The sequence below is a fragment of the Nuphar pumila genome, chromosome 2 (assembly GCF_984573655.1).
Source record: "Nuphar pumila chromosome 2, dmNupPumi1.hap1.1, whole genome shotgun sequence".
Classification (NCBI taxonomy): Eukaryota; Viridiplantae; Streptophyta; class Magnoliopsida; order Nymphaeales; family Nymphaeaceae; genus Nuphar; species Nuphar pumila.
Genome location: NC_143250.1, coordinates 121,242,362 through 121,266,802, shown reverse-complemented (window position 1 = coordinate 121,266,802; position 24,441 = coordinate 121,242,362). Strand labels below are relative to the sequence as shown.

The following is a 24,441-nucleotide window of genomic DNA, read 5'->3' as shown; positions in this document are numbered from 1 at the left end:
CTAAAGCATTTATTAACATTCACACTACTAATAAGCCAAAACTGTGAAATTGTCTACGAAGAGACTGTAACGACCCCAACTCATCCCCTTTGAAAATGCGGATTTTTTTTTTTAAACAGTGCGGAAAACTTCCCAGAGACCCGGGGTCCTCACAGTTCTAATTCCAACTGGATAGCCATAAACCACAAAAGAACTTGCAATTAACATCCATAATCTAACCAATACCTTTATTCATGAATTAAGAACTAATCTCAAAACAAAATGTTTGACTCAACAGAACGTAACGTAACCATTGATGAAAATAAGCAAATGTCCAGAATGCTAGACTGAAAAACCAAAATAAAGAGTCACTCTGTCCACAAAGAAGACTGTCAAAACTCATTGTGACTCCTGTGCCCTCAGAGTAGCTGTCGACTTCACTGATCACCTGTTCCTGCGAAAAACCAATGAAGTAGGGTGTAAGAATCGAAATCCTGAGCATAGCTACTTCTTAATGAAACAAGTGAGATAAAGAGTTAAGATGAGATATCATGCAACAATTGAGGAAAATACATACAAGACAGTTTATAGCATTTGAGAATTTATTCATGCAACAATTATAAATGCTAAACATGCAAAGACAGTAAAGCAGTAGCATGTACTAAAACTTCAGCATGCAACAAGAAATAAACATTCAACACTTACCATCATGTATTGATTAAGGGAACCTTTAAAGTATACATGATCTAATGCATAAAAGGAAAATGCATGTCTTTTGTGCAATGTATGAATCATTTTATTATCTTCCATTTAAGTCTTTTGTTTCCTTATGCATGCCCTATTAAATGCATATAGTTTTAAGTTTTTCTTTTTTAATTACCGTTGCCCGCGGATACACCAAACGGGTACAAACCCCGAGGTCAAGTTAGGTTCCCAGGGTAGCTTAGCACACAATTTGTATTTTATTACTGGGTTCCGAACTTAGCCCTCGGCCGAATCACCTTCGGAACATTAGACCTCCACATCTAATGTCGGGGACACAAGGGACACCCCATGCCCACAAGTGTCATTTCCTTGGTACCAAAAACAACAACAGTTGTGTCAAAACACACCACCCCTAAGTAAAGTGGCGGATTCTCCCTAAAACCGTGGCCAGGAGAAGGAACCTCAATATCGGGTTTAGGGGACCAAAATAAGCACACGGAGTTTTGTATCCTCACAGTCTCCCCAAGACTGGATTTCCAAGATCTTCATTCTCCAGATGGGTGATCCCAGAAGGTATATTACACTGTGCTTTATTATTACTTTTTATTAAAAATTAATTTCTTAAGTTTTGCAACAGCATATGCAAAAAGAAAGATAAAAGCTCGCCTCTATCTCGCGAGAGCCATCACAGGACCCCGGCCTGTGGAAGCATATAAAACAGTGCAATACAACTGAAATATAAATAAAACATGATCTTTGCGATGCATTGAAATAAGGGAAAACAATTACACAGCTCGGGTTTACCAAACCCTCGATGATTCATTATGATCACCGAAGCACTAATGCAAGGATCATAATCATATGTATGCAGTGGTATTAACATGCCTGCAAGGTATAGTCATATATGTACCAAATTAATCCATTGAAAATGAACATGAAATATGACATTCCCATATGCAAATTGAATTGCCCACGTTATACCCCCTTTTCCTCTGCATATGCATGGTATGCGCATGCATGCATCTTTATGCAATTGTTACCACATATGCTTCTAACCATGAATCGTATTGAGATGGACAAAGGAGCATTCATGTATTTATGTAGATGCAACAACACACGTCAAGTTCATCAATGTGTAAGCATGTTCTAACAGGCTTGTAAACCACTTCAACTCCTAACATATAGAAAATTAAAATGTAGGTACATAATTCATTTATAAAATTTATCATGCATCAAGAGATTAAAATTCCAAACTTTACTAATCACACAACCAGGCCCTGTTTTCATATGCCAACACACTTTTGTTACTAGCATGATACAATTTCCAACATGAGAGAATTTTGTATTTAACAGCCCAGCCCAGCCGACCCTATCGGCTAGGTTTGACAGCATATACACAGGCCCAGAACAGGGACTGTGTGTGCTGTCCGGAAGCATGCCACAAACGGGGAGCCATGTGCTCTTATTATATATAAATTTTTTTTTTGTAAACAGCACCTACCACGCATGTCGGTACCCAGCCGATTGGATCAGCTGGGCCTGCCACGACCCTGCCATTGGCTCACTTAGTTCCCAGCCAACTGGGTGCTGAGCCGGCTCACCCTACCAGCATGCTGGCAGCCAGCCGAGTGCTACTCGACTGGGTGCCAGCCTGCCAACAGTAACAAAAAGAAACAACTGTTGGTTCTATATATATATATATATATATATATATATATATATATATATATATATATATTCGAAAAGAACAAACCCAGCCCAGTCGACCTTGTCGGCTTGGTCTGACAGCACATTCACAGGCCCAGTTGGGCCTGTGTATGCTGTCAAGAAACCCCCACCTATACAGAAAAATACATATATATATATTTTTGTTTTTCAATGCCCAAGGCTCCAAGCCGCACCCAATCGACTCGGTCCTGCCAAAACTAGTACCGCAACCAGCCAATCACTTGGCTGGGCCTGTCGGCTCGGCCAGCAGCTGGCAGTCAGCCGGGTGCCACTCGGCTGGCTGCCAGCCAACCAACCAATCAGCCGAACCCCAAAACCAAACAGATTTCACACCTTTTTTTTTGTTACAACCCTCCCCAGCCCAGCCGACCTTGTTGGCTGGGCTTAACAGCATATACACAGGTCCAGTGTGGGCCTGTGTATGTTGTTAACAACAACAGCATAAAAATATTTATGCAAAACTGCCTACTTGTAATATCATATATATATATATATATATATTTTTTTTTAAAAGGGGAAAACCACCCAGCCCAGCCGACCTTGTCGGCTGGGTCCAAAAGCATGCACACAGGTCCAGTTTGGACCTGTGTATGCTGTCAAAACGACAGCATAACAGATCACGCTAAAACTGATTTTTTTTTTGAAAGGAAAAAAAAATACCCAGCCGACCCTGTCGGCTGGGTCCAACAGCGTGTACACAGGTCCAGTTTGGACCTGTGTATGCTGTCAAAAACAGCAGCATACAGGTTGCGAAAAAAACTGTTTAATGGATCTATCCTCTACTTTCTTTTTTTTGTTTGCTTATACCCCTTTTTTTTTTAAACAATAAAAATACATCATCTATGAATGGTTAACAGTGGAAATCGAGGGTCCACTGTTCCTCTATGGATTTCCATCAAAAGATGCATGGAAAATCCAATCTTTACCCTATTTCTCATTCGTTTCAAGGAGTACCCGTACCTTGACCACGATCGTGCTAATGGAGGCTGCCAAAAGCTTGGGCTGAAGATCAATGGCCTCCTCTCCTTCTCTCCCTTTTTTTCTCCTCTCCTTCCCTGTTTCTTCTCTCTCTTTTTTTTTTCTACAGCCAAATGAGGGAGAAGGGCTGCCCCCCCCCCCCCTTCCTTCTCTTATTAATAGCTGGAAACTCTTTAGAGAGTTTCCAGAATTGGGTCTCTCACTTTAAGGAGTTTCCATATTTTTGGACTCCTTTACTTATTAACATTTGTTTGACTTTTTGACCTTCTTATCCTAAAAGGTATGAAAACCTCTATACCCTTTTAATTTAGGGAAGAGGGTTAACCCTAAACCCTCTTAACTCAAATCCCGAAATTAATAAAAATCATTAAATTAATAAATTTATTTTTTTGAATTTACTTATTCTAAAATATTCAAAGGTTCCCAAAATTGGTCATGTTGACCATGGAGACTTTTTATAAACTAATAACCCCAATTTAAAGCTCCTAGCTGAATTTAAAGTCATAAAAATGTTAAGCTTGGATTTGGATCCGTATTCGGATCCAAGATCCAAGATCCAAACTCATACTCATACAAAAATTTGGATTAAGACTTGTATTAACTCCAGATTTTTATAGGACCTAACTAGGACCCAAATCCATAAAAATTTGGATCCTACACCTTGGATGCAATCTGATCCAATTTCGGATCCGCTTCGACAAACTGCCAAAATTTTAGAAAAACGTGATTCCTGAGCCAACCGGAACTCAAATCTGAAAAAGTAAAATACCATTGCGCTCAGAATTTCGAGGCGCATCCAATGATATATTACATGAATATCAAATTCCGAATTTCGCCCGAAAATAACCCGAATTTAAAGGTTGAAATTAAAACTCTTTGCCACACATCGATTGGCTTGTCTAGACCCTGATGATGAGACTTGGGTCAAACCCAAACTCTAAGACCTTGGTCTAAAACTCGAGCCTCAAACGATTTTCTTACTAGACTTAGCCAAATTTCAAAATTTTCATGAATTGACTAAGATCCGAAAACACGAGATCTTACAGAGACAATACGCATACAAGCACAAATACTTTATAAAAGATGTGCACGAAGGCACTCTCACAACACTTGAACAAAATACGCAAAAAGCGTAAAAGTAGCAAACATGCACTAAGACATGTATTTTATAGAAAAGAGCAAATGCTTGAGGCTCTCAAGCTTAAGAAATTATAAGGGGGAACACCCCTATTTATACAAGAGCAAAGGGGTACAAGAGGGGGGCTCCCAAAGGAGTCGTTGGGGAGCCCCCAACGGTCACATTTGTGATCGTTGGGGGTCCCCAACGACTCTATTGGGGGGACCCCCAATGTACCTTTATGAAAAATAAAATAAAAAAATATAAAAGAAATACAAAAAATAAAAGAAAAGAAATTACAACATATTCCAAGTGGAATATGCACAAGATGGGAAATTATAATAATACCCTTTTGGGTAAGAAAATAAAATATTTATATATATATATATATATATATTTATATAGAGAGAGATACGTATACATATATGATATATATGTATATGCATCTCTATGTATATAAGTATATATATACTTACAACAATGGTTTTGGAGATACAATTTAACACCCCCCCTCAAACTTACGGTGCGATAACCGCAAGTTTGTCAAGGAGGAAATGAAATCTGGGCGAACAAAGAGCTTTTGTGAAGAAGTCCGCAAGTTGATACTCAGACGTCACGTATGGTAGATCAATGACCTTCTTCAAGTATTCTTCCCTAACATAATGGCAGTCCATCTCTATATGCTTTGTTCCCTCATGAAAGGTGTGATTCTTGGCAATATAGATTGCACTTTTATTGTCACAGCATAGCTTTGTTGGTTCTCTGATAAGCACTCCCATATCTTCCAAAAGGCGTCCAATCCATACAATTTCCATGGTAGTGGATGTCATGACTCTGTATTCGGCTTCAGTGGATGACAGAGAGACCTTCTGTTGCTTTTTACATCGCCATGAAATCAAAGACTCACCTAAGAAAACACAAAAGCCAGTGGTGGAGTGACAGTTACTAGGGTCACCTCCCCAATCTAAGCCAGTATAAGCAAGTAATTTTAATTCAGAAGAAGAAGATAGAAATACTCCCTTATTCACTGTTCCCTTCAAGTATCTGATGATGCGAAGAACATCACTCATATGAACGGTTGTGGGAGCATGCTAAAACTGACTGGCGATGTGGATTGCATGTGACAAATCGGGTCGAGTAATGCTAAGGTACATCAAAGAGCCTACCAACTGCCTGTAAGGAGTGGGATCGGTTAGAGGAACACCATCGTCAATCTTCATTTTTTATCCCACGACTTCAGGAGTTTCGCAAACATTGTTATCAGAAATCCCTGGCCTGTTAATAATCCACAAGCAAGTTTAGATTGAGATAGGAAATAACCTCGTTGAGAATAGGCAACCTCAATTCAAAGAAAATATGTCAGAAAACCCAAGTCTGACATCTCAAATTTTGAAGTCAAGACGGACTTAATACCCTTGACTTCTTGAACATCATCACCTGTAATTAGCATGTCATCAACGTAGAGTAATAGTATCACAATCCCTGCATTAGATTTTCTAGTAAACAAAGCAGTATCAGTATAACATGAGGAAAAATCATTTTCCAGCATTACATTGGTAAACCTATCATATCAGGCTTTGGGGGCCTGTTTCAAACCATAGAGGGCCTTTCGAAGATGAAGAACTTTATCTTTAGGAATCTTCATGCCTGATGGAGCATCCATATACACTTCTTCGTTAAGATCACCATTTAAAAAAACATTTTTCACATCCATTTGAAAAATGTTTCAATTTTTAATAGATGTAATAGTAATAAGACATCTAACTGTAACCATTCGGGCTACAGGAGCAAAAGTTTCTTCATAATCAATTTCATACTCTTGCCCATACCCTTTTACGACTAAGCGAGCTTTATACATTTCTAGAGATCCGTCGCTCTTAGTTTTAACCTTAAAAACCCATCGACAACCTATAGTTTTCTTTCCTATGTGTAGAGTTTGGAAATCCCAAGTTTCAGCCTTCTTAAGAGCATTAAGTTCATTTTGCATAGCTTCTTGCCATTCTATACATTTTTTAGCTTCTTCAAAATTTCTCGGTTCAAAATAAGAGTGAATGGCTGTTAAAATGTAAAACTGTACATATATGTATATATAATAATATTATATTATTATTATATATATATAAATACATTTTTAATTTCTTTCTTTTCTGTATTTTTTTTCCTTTATTTTTATTTTTTGTCTTTATGTCATCTAGTTCAGTTTGAACTAGAATGACTGTTGCTAGTCAAGTCCTGTCCAGACTTGACTAGCAATAGAGCTGTTGGACTGACACATTCCAACAGCTCTAAATAGAGCTGTTGGACTGTGCCCAACAGCTCTATTGAGTCCTCTTTCAGCTGTGTATATAAAGGGGTGCAACCCCTCTTGTATTTTACTCCAATGCTTCTTAAGCAATTGGTTTTTCATATCAATAAAGAATACATTTTTTTTTTTATTTTGTTTCCAATTATACCCTTTTTAAGGGTTATGCTTTAGTGTCATTCTTGACACTTGCTCTTGTTAATCAAAGCTCGTGTTTCGAAGATCCCCATTTCATTTCATGGTATCAAAGCCGCGGAAGTACTAAATCTTGAGGAAAAGCTGCCTCGGTTTCCGTGCCCGTTTGCAAAAGTGTTCGCCACTTGAAGAGAAGTGTTTTATCACTTCATTGGAGAAGATTTCACATCTTGTTGTATTGTTTTTTTTTTCTTTCTTTCTCATTTTCCTTCTTGTTTCTCTTCTATCCCTATTCTTTCTCTCCTTGTAATCGATGGATGACAATGATAAAGTCACCATCATGCCTATGAAACTAAGCGATACGAACTATGTAACATGGGCTTCAATCATGAAGCACCATATATGGAGAAAAGGCTTATGGGGGATTGTGGATGGTTCCGATTCGGAACCTAAGCTATCTCTTACTAAAAAGGAGGGAGATAAAGACGTCCCTCTATCGGAAGAAGAGAAAATCAAGGCTATTGCCTCATACGAGAAGAAATGGAAAGAATGGAGAATATCTCATGCGAAGATAATGTCATGGCTTATCAATAGCGTTGACATTAAAAAATGCTCAAGTCTTGCCAAATTTGATCATGCCGATAAGGCATGGGAATACCTTAAGAATATGTATTCCCTTAAAGATATTGCACACGTGTGCAACCTCCAAGAAAAAGTTCGAATGATGACACAAGGAGACAAAACTATTCGTGAATATTACAATGGGTTGTCCGAACTTTGGGAAGAACTTTCCCTTTTAGAACCAAAGTGGCATTGTGCCGAAGACATCGAGCTTCGTCAGAAACAACTCGATGTTGAACATTTTTACCAGTTTATCACTGGATTAAGGCCGGAATTTGAAACCACTAAATCGACCCTACTTCACCGGGGAAAAATTCCTTCTATTGTTGAAACTATTGAAGAGTTAACAATGGAAGAAAATCGTCTCCGGAAAGGTTCTTTAAAAATTGAAGATGATTCCGTTTTAGCCGTGTCTAGACCAGGGAATCATGTTCGATCATATAGGCCTCCTCACTTTAACCGACAAAATGATGACTATGATAAGAAGAAAGTTATTTGTCATCACTGTCATGAACCGGGACACTACAGGCCACAATGTCCCAAACTTAAGGAGCTGAGAGAAAAAAGAGCTGCAATTGCTGGATCGGAGCCTAAAGATCAGGATGCACCAGTTTCCCTGGCCCAACTAATGGAGATCCTTCAGCCTCTCATCAAAGGTGCCTCTTCCTCATCTGAAGCTTCAACCGGCGCAGCAGCCTCATCTTTTTCTGATTTAGGTAAAATTTCTTGGCTTCTTGACTCCGGTGCATCTTTTCATATGATCCCAAATAATCAAAGTCTATCCAAATGTGTTAAAAATAAAACAAGTGTGTCAAAGGTCTTTACTGCTGATGAGACTTCTCTTGAAATAGAAGGAATAGGAGATTTTGAAAAAATTTATAAAACAAAAAATTTTTTTATTCCAGAAATTAGACATGTTCCCAAATTAAATTTAAATCTTTTATCTGTATCTCAAATTTCTGATTATGGGTGTAATATTTATTTTTCTTCTCATGGTTGTTGGGTACAGGATCGCCAGTCAGGCAAGCTGATTGGGGAAGGCCATAGAGAAGGAGGACTCTATTACATGGATTTTTTGGAAATGCCGAAGAAAGCTTTTTGTTATAATATTCAAAAAATAGAGTTGGAACTGTGGCATAAGAGACTTGGTCACCCACATATAGCCAAAATCCAACATTTTCCAAATCTAAGGAAATTTTGTAACTCTGAATCATTTGATTGTAAAGATTGTATTCTCGGCAAAATGAAAAGATTACCATTTCAGAACAGAACCTTTTTCTCTTCAAGACCACTTGAATTAATACACTCGGATGTTTGGGGTCCTGCACCAGTAATTTCTAAAGGAGGATTTGTTTACTATGTTATTTTTGTCGATGATTTCTCCCGACATACGTGGATGTACTTTCTCAAACATAAGTCTGAAGTATTTTCATACTTTCAAACTTTTCATAATATGGTTAAAAACAAATTTCAAAATGATATTACTATTTTTCGCACAGATTCAGGGGGAGAGTTTTTATCCACAGATTTTCAAAATTATCTTAAATTGCATGGCATCACACATCAAAGATCTTGTCCTTATACACCTCAACAAAATGGACTGGCAGAACGAAAACATCGCCATATTATAGAAACCACTAGAACTTTATTAATAGCAAATCAAGTCCCTAAAGACTTTTGGGCAGAAGCTGCCTTAACTGCCACCTATCTCATTAATAGGATGCCATCTTCTTCGTTACAAAATATCACTCCCATTGAAAAACTTATGAACATTTCTCCAGACTACTCTAGATTAAGAATATTTGGGTGCAAATGTTTCATATTTACTGACAAAAATGATAAACTTTCCCCTCGTGCGATTCCCTGTGCCTTTTTAGGATATGCTGAAAACCAGAAAGGTTATAGATGTTTTGACTTCAAAAATAATAAACTATATGTGTCTAGAAATGTTTCCTTTCTTGAAAAGGAGAGCTTCTTTGATTTTAGAAAATTAAAAGACGTCACTGAGTACTCCTTTTTGCTAGATCTAACATCAACATCTGATGAATATGACCTTGATTGTAACTTTGATGATGATCCAAGAATTATTGATCTTAATGTTGAAAATGAAGAAGTTCATAGAGATACTAGTATTCAATATTCCAGGCGACAAGAGTCTAATACTCCATGTGCACTTGAGAAATATTCTAACATTCCAACTAGACAATCATCCCGAATCTCGAGGCCTCCAGAAAAGTTTGTATCATACGAGTCTTTCTCACCCACATATAGGGCATTTATTGCATTAATTCACTCATATGAAGAACCATCCACATATTTTCAAGCAAAAAATGATATCAAATGGATAGAAGCCATGAAAGTTGAATTAGATGCACTTGAAAAGGCTTCTACATGGAATATTCAAGATCTTCCTCCAGGGAAGAAAACTATAGGATGTCGATGGGTTTATAAAATTAAAACCAAGAGTGATGGTACTCTTGAAAGATATAAAGCCCGTTTAGTAGCCAAAGGTTATGCCCAAGAATATGGGATTGATTATGAAGAAACCTTTGCTCCGGTGGCTCGTATGACTACTGTCCGAACCTTAATTGCCTTAGCTTCTATCAAAAAATGGTCTATTTTTCAAATGGATGTCAAAAATGCTTTTTTAAATGGAAAGCTAGTTGAAGAAGTATATATGGAACCCCCTCCTGGTCTAAGTATTCCTAAGGGTAAAGTCCTTCGCTTAGAAAAAGCTCTTTATGGACTTAAACAAGCACCAAAAGCTTGGTATGATAAGTTTAGTCGTGTTATGATTGATATTGGTTTTCAATTCTGTTTAACTGACACTGCTTTGTTTATTAAGAATTCTGATGCAGGGATCATTGTGCTTCTTCTCTATGTGGATGATATGATCATCACCGGAAGCGATAAACAGAGAGTTGAAACAATCAAAACACTTCTTAAATCTTATTTTGAAATGACTGATTTGGGCTTGTTGAGATATTTTTTAGGCATTGAAGTTGCTTATTCTCCTAGAGGATATTTATTATCTCAGACTAAATTTGCTTTTGATATTGTTTTCAGGTCTGGTATTACTGATGATAAGAAAGTTGACACTCCAGAAGTTGTTAATGTTAAAATGAAGATTGATGATGGAGAACTTCTTGCAGACCCTACTCCTTACAGACAGCTTGTCGGGGCACTTTCCTATCTATCCATTACCAGACCAGATATAACACATGCTGTTCATACAGCAAGTCAATTTCAACATGCTCCTACTTCTGTTCATATGGGAGCAGTCATGCGTATTATCAGATACATCAAGTCCTCTATTTCACGAGGACTTTTCTTATCTTCCTCCTCTTCTCTTGATTTAATTGCATATACTGATGCTGATTGGGGAGGTGATCCCAATAACAGACACTCAACCACTGGCTTTTGTGTCTTTTTAGGGGAATCATTAATCTCGTGGAGGTGTAAAAAGCAGCAGAAGGTATCTCTCTCATCTACCGAAGCTGAATACAGAGCCATGGCAACCACGACCATGGAAGTAGTTTGGCTCCGACGACTGCTTGCTGACATGGGAGTTGAAGCAACAAAGGCTTCACAAATGTGTTGTGACAACAAAAGTGCGATCTACATTGCCAGTAACAGAACATTCCACGAACGCACCAAACACATCGAAATGGATTGTCACTACGTCAGAGAGGAATATCTACACGGGATAATTGATCTGCCATATGTCACTTCAGAATATCAGTTAGCAGACCTATTTACAAAGCCTCTCGCTGCTCCCCGATTTCACTTTCTCTTAGACAAACTTTCGCTCATTGTACCGTAAGTTTGAGGGGGAGTATTAAAATGTAAAACTGTACATATATGTATATATAATAATATTATATTATTATTATATATATATATAAATACATTTTTCATTTCTTTCATTTTTGTAATTTTTTTTCTTTATTTTTATTTTTTGTGTTTATGTCATCTAGTTCAGTTTGAACTAGAATGACTGTTGCTAGTCAAGTCCTGTCCAGACTTGACTAGCAATAGAGCTGTTGGACTGACACATTCCAACAGCTCTAAATAGAGCTGTTGGACTGTGCCCAACAGCTCTATTGAGTCCTCTTTCAGCTGTGTATATAAAGGGGTGCAGCCCCTCTTGTATTTTACTCCAATGCTTCTTAAGCAATTGGTTTTTCATATCAATAAAGAATACATTTTTATTTTTATTTTGTTTCCAATTATACCCTTTTTAAGGGTTATGCTTTAGTGTCATTCTTGACACTTGCTCTTGTTAATCAAAGCTCGTGTTTCGAAGATCCCCATTTCATTTCAATGGCATTAAGACAAGCCCTATATCGGGGTGAAAAAGAATCAAAAGAGACAAAACTTGTTGGAGGTCTCCTATTCCTTTCAGATCTTCTATGATCGAGAGTAGGAACAAGCTCACTATATTGGTCAATAGCACCTCTAAAGGTGTCTTGGTTTCTACGAGAGTAGGTTATTAGATCACTTGAAATTCTACTTTCTTGTTCATTGAGTGAGTTATGTTCACCAACATCACCATCATTTTTCTCATCATGGTTTGATGATACATCATCATCACTAAATATATCATCATTACTAGACAATAAGTCAAATAAGGAGTAATCAAAATTTTCTTGTTGAGAAACATTTTTTTCAAAGCCACTTTCATTTTCTAAAAATGTTATATTTCGAGAGACATATAACTTATCATCTCGAAGGTCGTAACAACGAAACCCTTTTTGAGTTTCGGAATATCCAAGAAAGGCACAAGGAATAGCCTTAGGAGAGAGCTTGTCATTCTTATCCTTATCCGTAAGTATAAAACACTTACACCCAAAGACTCGTAACCTATTATAATCAGGTTCAAGCTTATGTAATATTTCAAAAGGAGATATTTTTCCTAATATCCTAGATGGTAAGCGATTTATCGGATAAATAGAAGCAAGAGTCGCTTCAGCCCAAAAGTTTTTAGGAATGTTTTGGGATATAAAAAGGGTCCTAGTGGTCTCAATGATGTGCCTATGTTTTCTTTCGGCCCACCCATTCTGTTGAGGAGTTTTAGGACAAGACCTTTGGTGAACAATTCTGTGATCCTCAAGGTACACCTTAAATTGATTGGAGATATATTCTCCTCACTTCTAAATATCTTTATGTTACTGTTGAATTGATTATTGATCATTAAATGAAAAGTTTTGAAACACGAAAAAACTTCATGTTTGAACTTAAGAAAATATATCCACGAATATCTAGAAAAAATCATCCACAAAAATTACATAATAAGAAAATCCTCCTTTTGAAGCAACAAGTGCGGGTCCCCAAACATCTGAATGAACAATTTCAAAAGTTTTAGAAGAGAACATAGTTCTTTGCTCAAAAGGTAAACTTCGCATTTTTCGAGAATACAGTCATTACAAGAAAATGAACTTTTACATAGGTCTTTTGCAAAATGTAAATAAGATAACTTGGTGATATTAGGATGACCAAGTCTTTTGTGCCACACATTTATATTTTTATGTCGGGCAACATTACAAAAAAAATTTGGAACTTGAAGAGATTCCATATAATATAAGTCTCCCTTTCTAAAGCCTTCCCCAATCAATTTCCCGGACCGACGATCCTTATTAAACATTTATCACAAGAGAATTTAATATCGCAACCATGGTCCGAGAGTTGAGAAACAGAGAGAAGGTTTAAGTTTAGTTTAGGTATAAATCTAATTTTTGGAATAAAAAAATCTTGAGTTTCAAAATTACCTATTCCTTTAATTTCAAGAGAGGTTCCATCCGCAGTGGAAACAAAAGATGGAGAAACATTTTTTTAGTAATCGGAAAGCGAAAAAATGTTTGGGGACATATGAAAAGATGCATCGGAGTCCAAAAGCCAAGAGACTTTACCTGGAGAGGAAGAAGTGGACACGGCAGCACCGGAGGTAGCTCCCTTGAGGAGAGGTTGAAGGGCTTCCACTATTTGATTTATAGAGAGTGACCCACTTGAAGATGCCTCCTCCTTTTGTGGTACACCGGTGGTAGACATTGCGAGAAGCTTCTTCCATTTGGGACATATGGGTTTGATATGCCTCGGTTCTTTACAGAAATGACATAATTTTGCTATAGTCCCTTTTTCCTCTTTGCCCACCATTTTCACCTTGATTTTGTGGTTTAAAGTGAGGAGGACGATAGGTTTTTACATTGTTTCCGGGTCTTGATACGGCATTGACCTCATTGTTTTCTTCATAATTACAAGGAACCGCAAGAACATTTGATCCTTGTTTACATAAACTTATACGAGTCTCCTCACCACTTAATTTGGTGAGTACATCTTCAAGAGAGGGAGGAGTAAATGAGGATAGAAGAGATGACCTTATTTGCTCAAATTCGGGCCTTAGCCCATTCAAAAAGCTGAAGAACCGATCTTCTTCAAGTTGCTTGTGACGGAGTTCAATTGCCTCTCCACTCCATTTTGGTTCAAGCATGGCAAGCTCGTCCCAAACAGAGGAAAGATCGACAAAATATTCTTTAATAGTCATTTCACCTTGAGTAAGAGAGAGAGCCTTCTTTTGAAGATAATACTTATGAGATAGATCCCTTGATGTATACATTTTTTCAAGATAATGCCAAGCTTCCGATGTTTTTTTGAACTTAATAATGTTGGCATTAATCTTAGTTTCCACGGATGAAAAAAAACAAGAAAGAATCTTGAAATTTTTCATTTCCCATTCATCGTGCTTCTTAGAGTACTCTTCAAGGGCTTTGATTCTTTCTTCTCCCTCAAGAATCTTGATTTCACTTCCGTTTACCACGGTAATTTTGGGTTCCGGTTCCGGAACTGTGCCTTGCACATAACCCCATAGCCCCTTCCCTTTTATGTGAGCCTCCATGTTTCCGGCCCAAACATGATAGTTGGACCCATTTAATTTGAAGCCAAGAGCAAAATGAGACTCTTTTTCGCCCATTAAGGAGTAGAAAGGAAGAGATAAAAAATGCGTACTAACACAATATTTCAAATTCTAACTTGCAAAAGATTCTTCTAAAATATTTGAAAAGCAAAATCCACCACTTCAAACTCCAAAGATCCGAAGGCACGCTTTTTGAGGCACTCGAAAAAAGGAGAATCCCACGATCCTCTATCACCAACCTTGCTCTGATACCAAGTGAAATTGTCTACGAAGAGACAATACGCATACAAGCACAAATACTTTATAAAAGATGTACACAAAGGCACTCTCGCAACATTTGAACAAAATACGCAAAAAGCGTAAAAGTAGCAAACATGCACTAAGGCATGTATTTTATAGAAAAGAGCAAATGCTTGAGGCTCTCAAGCTTAAGAAATTATAAGGGGGAACACCCCTATTTATACAAGAGCAAAAGGGTACAAGAGGGGGGCTCCCAAAGGAGTCGTTGGGGAGCCCCCAACGGTCACATTTGTGACCGTTGGGGGGTCCCCAATGACTCTATTGGGGGGACCCCCAATGTACCTTTATGAAAAATAAAATAAAAAAATAAAAATAAAATAAAAAAAATAAAAGAAAAAGAAATTACAACGTATTCCAAGTGGAATATGCGCAAGATGGAAAATTACAATAATACCCTTTTGAGTAAGAAAATAAAATATGTATATATATATATATATAGAGAGAGAGAGAGAGATACGTATACATATATGATATATATGTATATGCATCTCTATGTATATAAGTATACATATATACTTACAACAATGGTTTTGGAGATACATTTTAACAAAAACATGATCTTGGTATATCACATTTTCCATTTTTTTTACTTCTTCTCATAGTTGGTAATGGCTTTGGTTTTCTCACTTTCGGTTAGTGAAACTTCTTTTTCACCTTTTACCTTGGTGAGAACTATCTTGTATTTCGGATTGGACCCATCTACTAGTTCCCACAACCCTTTTCCCCAAATAAGGTGTTTCATAATAGAAGCCCATGTTACATAGTTGAAATAATTGAGTTTCACAGGTTTAACAGTGACATTTTCATTGTCATCCATTTTACAAGGAATATGTAGAGAGGGATAAAGATAAGAGAGGAGAGAGAACAAAAAAAAGGACACAAGCACGCCACCAATAACACGCAAGCACTTGAATCTTCTAATGATGCACGATCACGATCCACAAGTTCTTGCACAATCACGATCTCACGAAACACTCCACCAATGACTAAAAAAAACACTTAAATGAGAATAAAAAAGAACTTGGCTCTGATACCATGTAAAGATTCAAAACGTCTTCAATCACGAACCAAGAGTCCACCAATCTTCAACTTGAGTGGATAACAACGAAAGTGTTCTACAAGGAACACACTCACAAATCCCTAAAGGGGAACCATAAAAGTGTTCTAAAGAATACACTCACAAATCCCAAAAAGGGGATACACACAATAAGGCACACAATATAAAATATATATTTTATTCGATAAAACGAGTCTACACAAGCATGCTTTACAAATGGGGGAACAACCCTTTTTATACACAATAAGGAAAAGAGAGGGATAGAAAAGAGAGAGAGAAAGAGAGCATAACAAGAGGGAGAGAGGCCTCCCAACGGCTATAATTATAGCCATTGGGGTCAAGGTCAAATCAGTTTGACTTGTCCCTTTGAGCTGACATGCTCCAAAGTTATAATCCTATTTGTAGAAGCCCTTCTTGTATAATGGCAGTTTATTTCATTGTGCTTGGTGTGCTCATGAAACTTTGGATTCTTGGCAATATGAATAGCAATTATATTGTCACAATATAACTGAGTTTCCTTTTCATACGAAATTCCTAATTCATTTAATAGTCATTGTATCCAAATAATCTCAACTACAACTTGAGTCGTAGCTTTGTATTCTGCTTTTGCAGTAGACAAAGCAACCCTCTATTGCTTCTTGTTCTTCCATGAAATCAAAGAGCTTCCAAAGAAAACACAAAACTATATAGTAGAAATTCTCTGTCTAGTGAAACCTCTAAAATCGGCATCACAAAAAGCTCTCAACTTTGTGTCTGATGAAGATTAGAAAAACATGCCATAGTGCATAGAATCTCTGACATACCTGATGATTCTAAGTATAGCTGCCAAGTGAACTGATCTGGGAGCGCTCGTAAATTGACTGACTACATGAACTGCATGAGTTATGCCCGGTCTGAATATAGTCAAATATATAAGGCTCCCAACTAATTGCCAGTATACTAGAGGATCCTCTAGCTCAACACCATTAGTAGCCCTCATCTTCAATGAGGGATTTTACTTCTTTTAAGTCATTAGCTAATCTTGCTTTCACAACCAAATCTGCAGCTTATGTTGAGACAAGTACAGTCTCCTTGAAAAATAAGCTATCTTAAGCCTATGAAAATACTGTAAACGCCCTAAATATTTTATTTTGAACATGTTGGCCAACTTCTTTTTGGTCTCTTCAGTCTTCTTTATGTCATCTCCAGTGAGAATCATACCATCTACATAAAGAAGCAATATACATTTTTCAAGAGCATAGGAAGACACAAACAAAGTAGGATCATGATGACTGCTCAAAACCAAGTGATCTCACTACTGAAGTGAACTTCCCAAACCAAGCTCAAAGTGCTTGTTTAAGACCATATAGCGCTCTACGAAGCCTACAAACTCTACCTTCTGGATCTAAGTATCCTTGTGGTAGTTCCATATACACTTTCTCTTGCAAATCCTCATTCAAGAATGCATTCTTGACATCTAATTGCCAAAGATCCCACTGTTGTATGGTAGCTACTGCTAGTAGTGTACGAATTGTGGTTATATGAGCCATAAAAGTAAAAGTTTTAGCAAAATCAATTTCAAAACATTGATTGTATCTCTTAGCTACCAACTTGGCTTTATACCTTTCCATCGACTCATCTGCCTTTGTCTTTACCTTGTACACCCATTTGCTACCAATAATATTTTTCTTTAGAAGAGGTTTTACTAGTTTTCATACATGCATTCTTTCAAGTGCATTCATTTCATCAGCTATAGCTCTTTGTCACTTCTCCTTTCCCGCTGCTTCTTCCTAGGACTCGGGTTCAACATAAGAATGGATTAAGGCTAAAAGTACAAGATGAATGGGAGCAAAAGACTCATAGGATATAAAACAAGACAGAAGCACGGAAGGTCTAGAACTTTTATGTACCTGAGAAGACGCAAAAGAAGAAGATAACACCTCTAAGTTTTGTTGTTGTCTTGGATCGACTGTTGCATCAATAGGATCAGGATTGGCCTCTTTACTTCCCCATTCTTCCACTATCTACAAATAGAATTTCAATAACATTTTCATGTCCCCTTGAGTAGATTTGACCAAACCTATTTTCTCTAGCTAGAACTTGCTCTCTTTTGTCCCCTTGACTCTCCATCCTCTATCTCTCACCTTCATTTTCTTTAAAAGGAACCAAAAAGGACAAGTTAGTCTCATTTTCTTTCTTTTCTCCATACTGACTAAAATATAGCACTCATGAAAAACATGCCAAGATATCCACACTTTCCTTTCAACAGAATGATAGCACTTGTATCTTTTTTTACCATCAGTGAAACCAAGAAAGCAACACTTGACAGCCTTAGGAAATAACTTATCTTTGTATCTGTTAGAAAACTGGTATGAACAGACCAATCGTTCCTTTCTAAATGATGCCAACTGACGTCAACCCTATACCGATCTTCTTTCTTCTCCTCCTTCCAGAATCAGCTGCTCCTCTTCCTTACCCTCTAGCTTTGATACCATGTTAGAAAATATGAGAAAAGAGAGGGAAATGAGCTAGGGTTTACAAGGAGTTCAAAATGGAGAGAAATAAAGTTTCATTCTAATGCTATATCGTGTGAGGGGGTCCTCACTAACATAAAAAGGGTCGACCCCTTTAGAGTACAACATAAAGAAGCAAAAAAGTCTAATATACACCCCCTTTAATAGGGTATGCACAATAAGACCTAATAAAGTGACATTACACAAAACTGTAATACATTATATTACATAGACTTTCAATAATCCTAAGACTGAAAAATTATATATTTCTAGAAATGTAATCTTTTTGAAAAAAGAAAATTTCTTTGATAAAGATCAAGCTAAGGAACTAACTGAGTACTCATTTTTATTTGATCTTGGTTCCAACCAATATAGTGATGATTATGATTGTGATTATAATTTTGAAATTGTCATTGAATCAAGAGATAGGGAGTCTCTTGATGAAGTTACTCATGATGATCAAACTTGTTTACAATACTCTAGACGAGGATGTCCAAAACCTCCATGTGCACTTAGAGCTTCAAAGCCTACATCAAAATTTGTTTCATATGATTATTTTTCGTCTAAATATCAAGCATTCTTAGCCTTAATTCATTCATATGTTGAACCGTCATCTTATGATCAAGCCAAAGAATACTATGAATGGATTAAAGCGATGAAAATATAACTAGATGCATTAGAATAGGCTCAGACTTGGTCTATTCGAAACCTTCCAAAGGAAAAGAAACCTATAGGTTGTAGGTGGGTATATAAAATAAAAACCAAGAGTGACGGGACTCTTGAAAGATATATATATATATATATATATATATATATATATATATATATATATATATATATATATATATATATATATATATATAACATTTTCTACTAAGTGTGTTGGTTTTATGCTTTTGTTGATGCCGACAATGTAGTCTTGTTTGTGTGTGTGCATGTGTGAATTAGGACAGGTCATATTTCTGACACACATATGCAGATTTTTTATAAGCAAATGCCTTGTACCTATTTCCGGATTCTTGGGCTTTTCTTGATATCTGTACTATCGAGTGATTGTTTTGGCCAATATGCATTTTGTCTCATTTATCACTTTTACCATTTTCACGATCATGTTTCTTTTTGTGCTAACATTATCTACTCTCTTTAACTGCTATTGGCAGGAGTTGCAGTTCAAAGGAAGAGAGTATTAATTCACAGTTGCAAGGCCATGGTCCTTCAATCATACGTGTACATACTGGATTTTCTATTTGTTGGCGTATGGAATTCTCCAAGAAAGATGGGCCTTGTGAATAAGATTATATGCTTGTCTGTGAAAGGGTTGCGGGGGTTGTGCTTCTCTGAATGTGGGAATGTTGATATCGCCGATGCTTTATTTGCCTACAATGTATTTGTAAATTCAGCTGGCACATATTAAGATCGCCGTCTCCCTCATGGGTTGAAGACCTTGTTTGTTGTGTTGCCAATGTATTGGTTTACATATAACTTCGCATTAAATTGATTTACCATCATTGACCAGCTGCTCATCTGTTGCCATCTTCCTGCCTTCTTAGTCCTGCCATTTGTTTATGTTGGTGGCAGGGGACGAGCTGCATACTGGCCAGTGCCCACCCTGAGCTGGAAATCCCCAAGAAGGGGGTTTGGGTCAGGGTGGGTAATACTGTGCTCTCCACCCCCCCCCCCCCCCCCACACACACACACACACACACACCCGTCTCTCTCTCTCTCTCTCTCTCTCTCTCTCTCTCTCTATATATATATATATATATATATATATATATATATATATATATATATATATATATATATATATATATATATATATATATATATATATATATATTCTCTTTTTTTATTGAAAGTACAGCTGGGGTTAGGCAGACCCCCACCAGTTACACAACATACCATTGGATTTTCAACTTGCAACGCCCCAATACATGGTGGCGTGCACTAACAGCTCCTATCAAACAAGCGGAGCCCCGTTGGTATATTCTCTCTCTCTCTCTCTCTCTCTCTATCTATCTATCTATATATATATATATATATATATATATATATATATATATATATATATATATATATATATATATATATATATATAGGAAAATGAAAACCTACAGAATACATAACCTACTAAATGAAACATGATTGTGGATTTTTGGTGTTTCTTTTTAATTTCAACCCCGTAGATGTGTTCAACACCATTGATTTACTAGAAATTGACACTTGGATCATGCATTTTGGATGAAAATTGGTATTGGGAGCCTCAAAAATTTATGAAAATTGTTGGTTGTTGATTTTTGAAACCTTATAAAAACCTATCCATACATCAGAATCCAATGTTCCCTATAAAAACAAGCATATAGATCACATTTGTGCAGTTAGAATTTAGAAAAAACACAGAGAATCCACTATCATGTTTCATTTAATAGGTTTTCATTTTCATATATATATATATACACACACGTGTGTGTGCCGACCCCCAGGTTGGTAGATGATACTTTCATATACATTTACACTAGCATGTCATCCTGCCTCAGTTTTCTCCAGGAATCAATGTTGGAAAATATTCTGCTGCCATGTTCATTTTCCGATTCAACTTAGGCTTCAGATTTTGGCAATGATCTGATTAAGGTACTTGTGTGTTCTTTCACGATATTACGTGACAAATCCGAAGGTGCTCTGTGCTAAGTGGTTCTAAGCATTGTAACAATATCAGTTATATATAATCTATATAACACGTCTCACTACTCAAACTAAATCCTAGAAGTTTCCAAAATAGAAAGTTTAGAGTATAAATCAAGTTTTTTACCTGTATTTTCTATTCTTTTGAAAATCTTACCTTTCAAATTGATGCAGGAGCGGAGCACCGTGCAAATGATCAATTTGGATCTGGTTCCTAGTTTAAGTTTTATTTGAGCTTTTATTTAAATTTGGATCTTAATTATGTAATAGATATCTTGGATCCAATTTAGAATTAGAAATATTCATTATCACGGTTGTTTTTCAGATCACATAGGTTGGAAGTTTTCACTAGAATGAGAAGATAAAGTTGTTGGTCCTTGATCTTTTTATTTTATCTTAATCTTAAATATTATAAAAGCAAGGGTAGTAGGTGTCAAAAACTAGATGTTTCATTATTTTTTCTAAATGGACATCCTTTCAATGTCATTAAAAAATTGTTTGTCATTTTATATATAATTTTTTTTAATGGAAAATGATTGTACTGTTTGATCTGATTTCTTAAAAACTCTACAATTTCAAATATTCTATTGATGTCAAAAATCACAAATATCCAATATCATTAGGACCCTTTTACCTTTCACAAATGTGACTTTAGGCATTTTTGTGATAAAATTATACTTCATGTTGGCTATGTTCAACACCTAAAATCCAGAATTACAGGATTTTTTATGTGAATTTAGAGCAAACATCACATAAATTTATTTGCAAAATTTTGGTGAAACTGAAACCACCAAAATTGCAAATATCTTACTGTTTTAATAAAATATTTTGCATAAATATATTTGTGAAACACCTCTCATCAATATCCTATTGTTTCACATATACTTTCCAAATTTGCATAAATTTATGTGTGAAACTGTACTTAAAGGAACCAACAAAATCATAAAATATGCTACTTAAATATTTGTAAAATTTTTATTATATATGATTTTTCTTAATAGTTATGATTTTGTTGAATCATATATATACTCGTTTTTGTTGGAGGGTTATTTCCTCTCGCTTGTGTCTACAAAGAACTTCTCTATAGAACCCTTGTGGCGATTTTTGCATTCCAAGAAGGTTGTGGTATCATCCTTGTGATTGACTTCTCCATCTACATGTTTGAAAGGTGAGTTTCATACATTATATATGTGAGTATTCTCATGTGTATTTTTGTTTAATACGACAACCTACAATCAAAGGTGTGAATGGATCCAACTCATGATCATTGAATATCCGCATGTATATTTATGTTTAGTTGTTGTTATGGATGTTTTTTGTATATTTCTTGTGTTGTCATCAAGTTCCCCAATCACCAGATTTAACATTTAAGGTTTACTATATTTATGATTTTTTGCATAGAAATTTATATATTGTTGTAGATAATTTATGATTGTTTGCTTGTTCTTTAGTTAATATTTGTTGCTCTTGTATTGGTTTAATGGGATTAGGGTTCACTATGCACAAGTATTGAAAGAGATACAGTACACTATCATGATTGTTATAAGTAGTCAATGATGGCGTATGAAATGGCTAAAGTACACAATCGTAGGTCTGATTGCACTAATTGAAAATCTTTACTGGTCTCCAAAAATTTTACCTTTAAGAAATTTACAGTTTTGATGTCTCGTAAAACTGGATATGCAATAGACTTTGGTATAGTTATTCTTCAAACAACTAAGAAATGTGGCTAGGTGTTGAGGAGGAGGAGGATATATAATCGATGTTAACGAATAGTGATGTTTACTTAAAAGTATCCAAAGTTAATGAAGTAGTTGATTAATAGAATGATGTGAATCTGGTGGGAAATGTGTATGTATCTTAAGCACCATCTATGAAACTGAGTCATTTACCAATTACTTAAACTATGGACAATATTGATGTTGTACATGAAAAAAGAAATGTCAGTGATCTTCATCACAATAATTTGAATGACATGCAACCTTCCCGTTCATACGACAATACTAGGTACAAGTTAGAATTTTGATGTAATTTATGGTTTAGATGCAGGTATGATGATGAATATGATATTTTGATGGTTAATCTTGAAAATGCAGGAATGATGCATGTATAGAAGCGAACAAAGTGATAGATATAATGAATTTTGATTTACTTGTTTCAATCGAATAGTCAATTAGTGATAGTAGCGATCATGTTGACAATGCATGATCGGATGATATCGATGATGATGAGTATATCATATCGATAAGTGATGACGAAGACATTCATGACATTGGATAATTAAGAGCATATGGAAGTAGGGGTGGCAATCGGGTCGGGTTGGTGGGTCGTGTCAGCGGGTTGGCGGGTCAGCATACCTCAACACGAACCCCACCTGTTTATTAAATGGGTCGGTCGTGGCAAACACGAACCCGACCCATTTATTAAACGGGTAACCCGACATGACACGGTTAACCCGTTTAATAAACGGGTCGGGTAAATGGGTTGGCGGGTCGGGTTCAGGTAAACGGGTTGGTGGGTCATGTTCAGGTAAACTGGTAAACGAGTTGGCAGGCGGGTTGGGGTCGGGGTCGGGTAAACGGGTTGGCGGGTCGGGTTCGGGTAAACGGGTTGACCCACCCTCCTAACCCGTTTATTAAACGGGTCAGTCGGGTTGGCATACCCCTAACACGAACCCAACCCGTTTAATAAACGGGTCAGTCGGGTTGGCATACCCCTAACACGAACCTGACCCGTTTAATAAACGGGTTAGGCGGGTTGACCCATTTATGACACGAACCCATTTAAGCCGAACCCGAACCCGCCTAAGAAGCGGGTTGGTGGGTCGTGTCTGATTTTGCCACCCCTATGTGAAAGTGATGCATCAGTGAGATTGGAGAATGTGAACCCTTGGTTATTGTTCAATGGGTTTCATACATTGAAGAACAATTAAAAAACATTGAAGCAGAGACATCTAATTTGTATGAGAAATTGCGTAATGAAATGATTAATAATTATGAACAATTCCAATGGTTATCAATACACTCAAATGATCGAGAAATTACTTTGGGCAAAAGATTTATTAATTTTCAGCACTGTCGTGAGTTTTTGAAAGTTCATGTGATCAAGAATAACTATAAAGCAAGATTCTTAGAGAGCTATAATAATAGTTATTGTCGTATGCACGAAAAATAATGCTCATATGATAGTTGATTGCACCTAAAAGATTCATTGTACAAAGGTACACAAAGCAAGTTTCTTTCAAGTGAAGAGGTATGATAGCGAGTATACATGTGGTGGATCACTGGGCAACCTTGTAGTGGAAAAAGTGTCTTCTAAATAAATTTTCACATGCATAATGACATTACACTAGATTTATGTTGCAACTCTTAATTCTTTTCAACTGGGGCAACAAGCATTGGGTTCTTTGAAAAATGAACATAATGAAAAATGACT

General features: G+C 36.5%; 1 protein-coding gene across 3 annotated transcripts in view; it reads left to right on the top strand.

Moving 5' to 3' along the window:
- The window catches only part of LOC149846956 (polyadenylate-binding protein-interacting protein 4-like), a 176,746-nt gene extending 156,901 nt beyond the window's left edge, over positions 1–19,845 (top strand). For all 3 annotated transcript variants that reach the window (XM_089996689.1, XM_089996690.1, XM_089996687.1), the window contains one exon: positions 19,485–19,845. In XM_089996689.1, the coding sequence (XP_089852815.1) occupies positions 19,485–19,514 (30 nt within the window). In that variant the 3' untranslated portion in view covers positions 19,515–19,845. The remainder of the gene's footprint in view (positions 1–19,484) is intronic.
- The last annotated feature ends 4,596 nt before the right edge of the window (positions 19,846–24,441 follow it).